Here is a 6,980-nt window from a genome sequence, read left to right as displayed (position 1 = left end):
TTCCTCGTTTGTCTACCCCGGACTTGACTTTTTATGAGCAACTCGGCGGGTGTTTCTAGAAAAGCAGAGAAGTCTTACCCTACCGGTGCACCTGGTCCATGCTCCCAGTTTTTAGTGGAGTCCGAGTTGCTCATTTGCTTTTGTTACTTTGTACGTATGTTTTAGTTACTTTATGTTCTTTGTTGTGTGTGTTTGGTCTTTGTCCCTGGATTACATTCTTTTGATTACCGCTATAACCTTGATTCCCTTGATTACTCTACTAAACAGCTAATATGTGAGGAGAATTACCATTGTTGCACTTTGATTTATCACAGACTGTAGCTTTTAAAATTTCAATAACTTATATATATGTTTGCTGTTTATGTCTGTATGTTTGCTTTTGAGTTTTTAATACATTTTTATATTATTTCGAATGCTATTGAGTTTTTCTTACCATAGTCCTTAATTAAAATTTTGTACATAAAATCTTGTATTTGTGGTGTCTCTATATCAAATAAATTAGCTTATTTACTTATCAATTATAACAGTGGCTATCGGTACTGATCAATAGGACGTAGTGGATATCAAATCCCGGTCATGAATAAGATAAAAGTAGAAGATAGTGCAGTAGGTAAATTATCAACCAAGTGTCCTTATCTAGTTTGTTTCGACAATGTCGTCTGACAAGAAAGGCACATCGCCATGGTTAGGAACTCTTTTAATATTGACAGTAATCCAAAGCAGCGTGTTCATCTCATTCAGTATACTGCAGTTTGATGCTCTCAATGACGTCGAAGACCTAGACCAGGATCTAAAAATCAAATTAGACAAGTTAAATACGGCAAATGTAAGTCTCTGCATGAAGTTTTGTTTTGTTTTGTATTGTATTGTTTTTTTATATATCGTTTTCAAAAATATGGAATAATCCATACACACAAACACGGCGATGTTTTGTTCTAATTGCCTAGGATGTTATATGTTTCTACTTTACATGCAAGTTTGTAATACAGAGTAATCTACGAAGTTTCGCTCAGTGAACATTGCGTTAACCTACAATTAATGTCATATTTTTTAACATTGACGAATTTTTCATCGGCTATGTGGAAATGATAAGATCACTGTAATGTCAGCCATCCTAAAAATGTAATATTTGCGCTTATATAATTGCTTTGGAAGGGCCAGCAAGATAAAGGCCAGGTATTCGTATTTTAATATATGTTACTTTTTCAGGGGAGAGAAAAACGAAATGCGAAAGATAAACGATTTCTTGGAATATTAACTGATCTCTTACAAAGTCAGGTAAAAGAATCATCGTATCATCAATTGTCTAAAAAAACCTCAATGACCCGTTAAGGGTTTTTCTACATTAAACTAGAATAAACTATACATTTTATCTTTCTTCAGGATCTGTGTGTTATAATGAAAAGCTGTCTGAAGTTACACATCAATTAAACGCTAACACAAACTATAAACGGTGTACAATCTCAGTAACAGATATGTTTCAATATAATATGGAAAGTTTCGCATAATCTGGTGTATATCACAAGGCTGAACAATATTTCAGGAGAAAATCCTTGCTCAACACTGTGTGCACAAAGACAGCCCCTGTCCTCGAGGTATTGTATCTTTTTTCCGACCACAAACTAAATATATATTAACAGTAATTTGTCATAGCACAAACTTCGGAACCCTAAAACACTGATGCTTCACTTCTATTATATATCATGGTCTACTATGGAATATCTCCTTTGACAAATTCTATAACAACTTATCGGTGCTGGATTTGGCTTCATTTTTCGATATTGTATGGTTTTTTAAAACGTCTTGCATACAATCTGCTTTTAAATCGTGAACTTCCTAAGAATATAGTTCTAAGACTATTGTTGAGAAGTTAAGTGAACAGAATTTGGCAACATTTATATGGTTAGCAGTATTGTTAAATCCGAAGTGTGAAAGTCCATATTGACTTTGATTTACACGAAAGTTAACGTTTTCAGAGCGTTTGACATAGCTTTTATTTTTTTAGGTTTGTATTTGGTTTTCCTTATTTGTTTTGTTTGTTTGTTTGGTTTTCCTTATTTGCTTGTGTTTGTTTGTTTGTTTGTGTTTTGCCTGTATTTGTTTCTTTTATGTTCATATTACTTCATCCAGTAGCTGTGTTCGTGCAAACTTTAATCTCTAATTGTTTCTGAATATAAATTTATCGTATCTCATGCAATATATCATATTAGTTTCTTGCAATTTAATCGACAACACTTCCTTCACATCGAAAAGATATACCCTTAAAGCATATGCAAGATCTGTTTCTTTTTAAAAGTCTGCATTAAAGTACAATATCCAAGGATAGTTTATGTTCAGAAATTTCAAACGTCCATCCATACTCTGACGGAAACACAATTCAATACCATATATTTGCCTGTCCGTCCGCCAGTCAGTCAATTAGTCATTAGTCAATCGGTCAGTGGGCCGGTAGGTCGGCCGCAATGACAATTCAAAACTACCTCCAGGATTGATTTACTATTTTAAAGAAGATCGTAAGTCGCGAAGAAATGAAACTTTTTTATACAATTCTAATTAGAATTATCGGCATTTTCACACCAAACAATTCAGGGAAGGGAGCCACAAGGTGTACTTAAGAACATCAGTATATTTTGCACTGTTTACTTACTTTATTCTGCAATGAGGATATTTGTTAAACGAATAAAGGTATACGGTTATTTTTTTGCTGTATCCGTACATTAGCAGGTTATCGACTTTCTGGCTCCTCCCACTCACGTGATCGGCGGAACTACTTTTTTTCTGGTATGCATAAATTAATCATGGCAGCCACCATAGATACGATATAAACAAATTGCGATTGCGTATCCGGTTAATCTTTTTTTCGCTGTTTTGTTTCGTTTTCACTTTTTTTAGCTGAATGAAATAAAAGATTTTATGTAAACCAATTAAAGATTTTGTTTGTATTTTTTTCACCGTCATATATATGGCAAATCCCAAATCTCGTTCAGATTTGATTCATTATCAGTTTGCAGACGACTTCCCCTGTCATTTCAGGCATGTCGGACTCGGAGCCAGAGTGTCCGTCACAAATTAACATAAACTGGTCCCCACTTAGAAATTGAAGCATTACAATATGCTAAAACTCTTGAAGAGACAAATTACCAGAAAACTGTTATGTTCTTGGATTTATTACTACCTAAACCCCAAGATAATGAATCAGAGGAATACTACATTATAGATCTGCCCATACAACTGCTTCCTCTTCAAAAATCTCAAACAAATATTTCAAATCCCAAAGAAACTATTGCACAAATTTCACCCCTGAAATCTACTGCCATATACTAAACAGAAACAAGTTAGCTTCCACCTTCCTCGCGAAATTCAAAACCTTAATGTTCTTAAAATCGACTTTACAACATTTAAAATATTTGTATTTACTGTTCATTTTACTTATTTGTCTCTTGGAATTAAATAAATTTTGATACATTGCTTATTTTCTTCAAATAGCTTCGACGGATCATATGGTGCGGATTAAATTTCAATGTTTACTGAGTCATGCGCCATGCGTATTAATTTTTTTCTTCCGGTTTAACGACCGGGGATATGCATTTTAAAATTTTATTTTAAAATGTACACATACACAAAACTATTAATATAACAAGATAAAAACAATATAGGTACATTGTCGAAAATTATTGAAGATATGTGTTCTGCTTGGAACGGGGGAAATAGTTCGGCGGAGCCTCGCATTTCCTACCCGCTCCGTCGCCTCATCACATATCTTCAATAATTTTCGACAATGTACCTATATTGTATATGTATATGTAAGTTGTAATGAAGTATATGTTTATGCGCATAAGATAAAGAGTAATCAAGATGTTCTTTTTAAGGCAACTCAGGGGCAAAAGGTCAAGCAGGAATACAAGGTAATACAAAGATAAATATTGCCATCATTAGTAATTCAAAATGATTTTCAAGACGGTTTTATAGATATTTTGATTATTTTATTTGCCACGATTTTAAATTTTTTTTTTTCATATTTTAAACTAGATTGTTCAAATAATGATTAGCTACAGCGTACATACAAGAATGCGTTCATCTGCATATTAAATGTCTTATGAAACATTTTTGGTAGGTGAAAAGGGCAAGCAAGGTTTATTTGGGACGAAAGGTGAACAAGGCATACCTGGACCTTCAGGTCTGCAGGGAGATCCAGGGTTAGACGGACCGATTGGGCTTAAGGGTGAACATGGTATGATAGGTGAACGTGGATTAAAAGGAAACCCAGGACAGAAAGGAGATCCTGGACTTAAAGGAACCAAAGGCACACAAGGTTTTACTGGATTACAGGTAATACTGAAGAGGAAGTCACGTTATTAGACGTAAAGAAGAACAATGAAACCTGTCTAATAATTGTTTTGAAATTTCGTTCGGTGACCTTTATAACGAGAATAAATACGGAGAGTATGTCATAGAGACAACAACCTTATCGGGATGAACAATGTCAGCTCAAGGCCACCCATGGGTCTTCATTTTTTTTTTTGGGGGGGGGGGGTGTTTTGTTTGTTTGTTTGTTTGGGGTTTTTTTTATTTGTTTTTGGTTGAAGCCTAGTACACGTTAAGTTAATTTGGTGGTACAGTATTTTCCAGTACTTTCAATATTTTATGCCAGCTAGAAATGTTACATGTTACACTGTCTAAACGTTGATTATACTATTGCCATCATTCTAGGGTGAAAAAGGTGAAGGTGGTTTATCAGGAATAAAGGGAATGACTGGTCCGCCAGGTGAAAAAGGTGATGTTGGTGACGGGGGAGCACAAGGGGTCAAAGGTAATATTGGAATAAAGGGATCACGTGGACCGCAAGGCAATGCAGGCGAATCAGTTTCGGATGATTGTGAATGTTTCAGTAAGTAACTTCATTTTTCCGATATAAATTCAATAAAATTCAAATACATGTGTCAGAAAATATATTATACTTTGAACCGCAATTTTGATACAGTTAGGGGAAATTAATTGTCCGTATTAATTTATAAAAGTAAGAAAAAAAAGGGATACAATAAATTTGGAACAAACTCCAGTTTCGCATCATTTGTGCTTCCCTGCTAAATGGCTTCAATCTCCACGTATAGGTATGCATTATATTCCTTCTTTATTAACTGCAGACAGGCATTTCGAAATTCCCGGGCATCGTTGGACAATCGAATATTGTTAGGTAAAAATCATTTATATTTTTGTTCTGCTCTGCCAGATTCTTGCATTTTTAAAGGGCTGTTTCCAGTGCCTAGAGTGAGTTTCAAATGTCAGACTTTTTTTTGGTTTTTTTTTTCGTTTTTTTGTTTCTTTTTTTTTATTATTTTATTTATTTTATTTATTTTTTTTTTTTATTTTTATTTATTTATTTTCTTTTTTTTTTTGGTTTGTTTTGGTTTGTTTTTGTTTTTGTTTTTGTTGTTTTTTGTTGTTTTTTGTTGTTGTTGTTGTTTTTGTTTTTTGTTTGTTTGTTTTTTTGTTTGTTTGTTTCTTTACATTCAACGATCTGACTGTTACTTGAAGTGCCGTATTCTTATTTATTTATTTATTTTTTATTTTATTTTCTTTTTTTTGGTTTGTTTTGGTTTGTTTTTATTTTTTTATTTTTTTTTTGTTGTTTTTTTTGTTGTTGTTTTTGTTGTTTTTTGTTTGTTTGTTTTTTTGTTTGTTTGTTTCTTTACATTCAACGATCTGACCGTTACTTGAAGTGCCGTATTCTTGTATGACAAAGTAGTTCCGGCATGGAGTTCAGAAAAGACGGTAGCAGCAGACTGGTATGTTCGTGAAAATTACTTACTTTTGTTGAAGAAATTGTAATTTTTTTTTTATTTCCACAGGAGCACCGAAATTTACAAAGCCATCGACAGAATATGTATATGCAGCTGCAGGCGAAAGTAGAACAATACCTTGCTTTGCCAGTGGAAACCCTATTCCAACGCTTACCGTGACAACAACAGACCAATCTGTAAGAAGTATCGAAGAAAACGACGGAAAATTTGTTAATCTCAAAACCAGTGACACTGGTGTTTACAAATGTGTAGCCTCTAACACCTTTGGTTCTGCAGAAAAACTCATTAATGTTACCGTAGGAGGTAAGCGTCTAGACTCCGTTCAACGTAATAAATCTTTTAATTAAAATGTTTGAAAAATAAACACGTTTATTTATTTAAATGAAAAAAAAGAGATTTGTTGCGTATCAAAGAGGCTTAGCCAACCAAAGGTATATAGAAACAAACTATGGGGTTGTTGTGTGATCTGCTAAAATAAATGCTTGAAATCGGTATCAAATTCATTCGTTTTAATTAGCATCACTGATGTATTTCACTTACTTTCAGCCAAACCAAAAATGACGAACACACCAAGTGACTTAAGCCTTTCAACTGGAATTACTTTGGAGCAGAACTGTGGCGCGAATGGTGGTACTCCTTCTCCTGTTATCACTTTCTACCACGCCGGGCAGAAAATCACCACTTCGACCCATTTCCTTGTAACAAATGGTCGTCTGACAATCAGAAGTACCAGACAATCGGACAGTGGCACGTACTACTGCACTGCTTCAAATATTTTCGGAACTGTGACGTCACCAACATGGCAGCTGACAATCACGTGATATTCTTGAGTTCATTAAATAATGCTATATTTAGTATTTGTTTGAAATTAGTTCAATATTGCAAAAAGTAGGTCTATTTTAGCTCACATAGCCGAAAGACCATGTGAGCCAATGCAATCACAATGTGTCCGTCGTCGTCGTCCATTAACTTTTTCAAACATCTTATCCTCTGTAATTACGTCACAGATTGTAACCAAACTTTATATAAATGTACCTTAAAATTGTTCAGCATGATTGGATGGATCTATGCCGAATTTTTCGAAAAGATCCATTGACGAATGAATGCGTTATGGGTCTTGAAATTCGATATTTCCAACTTTGAAAATCTTGAGCTCTGAAACTACTGGCTGGATTGAAA

The 6,980-nt window shown here is 34.1% G+C and overlaps 1 protein-coding gene across 1 annotated transcript; it reads left to right on the top strand.

Moving 5' to 3' along the window:
* Positions 1-591: 591 nt before the first annotated feature.
* On the top strand, positions 592-6,655 carry LOC148619571 (uncharacterized). The gene is made up of 8 exons (XM_088579637.1): positions 592-826; positions 1,210-1,278; positions 1,544-1,595; positions 3,870-3,905; positions 4,115-4,329; positions 4,711-4,888; positions 5,850-6,104; positions 6,348-6,655. Exons 1-8 carry the CDS (start codon positions 653-655, stop codon positions 6,620-6,622), a joined length of 1,254 nt encoding a protein of 417 aa, XP_088435763.1. The 5' UTR covers positions 592-652; the 3' UTR covers positions 6,623-6,655.
* Positions 6,656-6,980: the final 325 nt, after the last annotated feature.

Source organism: Perna viridis, chromosome 4, assembly GCF_037379345.1.
Source record: "Perna viridis isolate PV_CMFRI_1.1 ecotype Kerala chromosome 4, ASM3737934v1, whole genome shotgun sequence".
In the NCBI taxonomy this organism is placed as follows: domain Eukaryota; kingdom Metazoa; phylum Mollusca; class Bivalvia; order Mytilida; family Mytilidae; genus Perna; species Perna viridis.
This window is presented reverse-complemented; position numbering and strand designations above follow the sequence as displayed.

Excerpts from the sequence above, each read along its gene's own strand:
- LOC148619571 (XM_088579637.1), top strand. The coding sequence starts at position 653 with ATGTCGTCTGACAAGAAAGGCACATCGCCATGGTTAGGAACTCTTTTA. Across the intron at positions 827-1,209 it reads ACAAGTTAAATACGGCAAAT|GGGAGAGAAAAACGAAATGC; the intron begins GTAAGTCTCTGC and ends TTACTTTTTCAG. Across the intron at positions 1,596-3,869 it reads AGACAGCCCCTGTCCTCGAG|GCAACTCAGGGGCAAAAGGT; the intron begins GTATTGTATCTT and ends GTTCTTTTTAAG.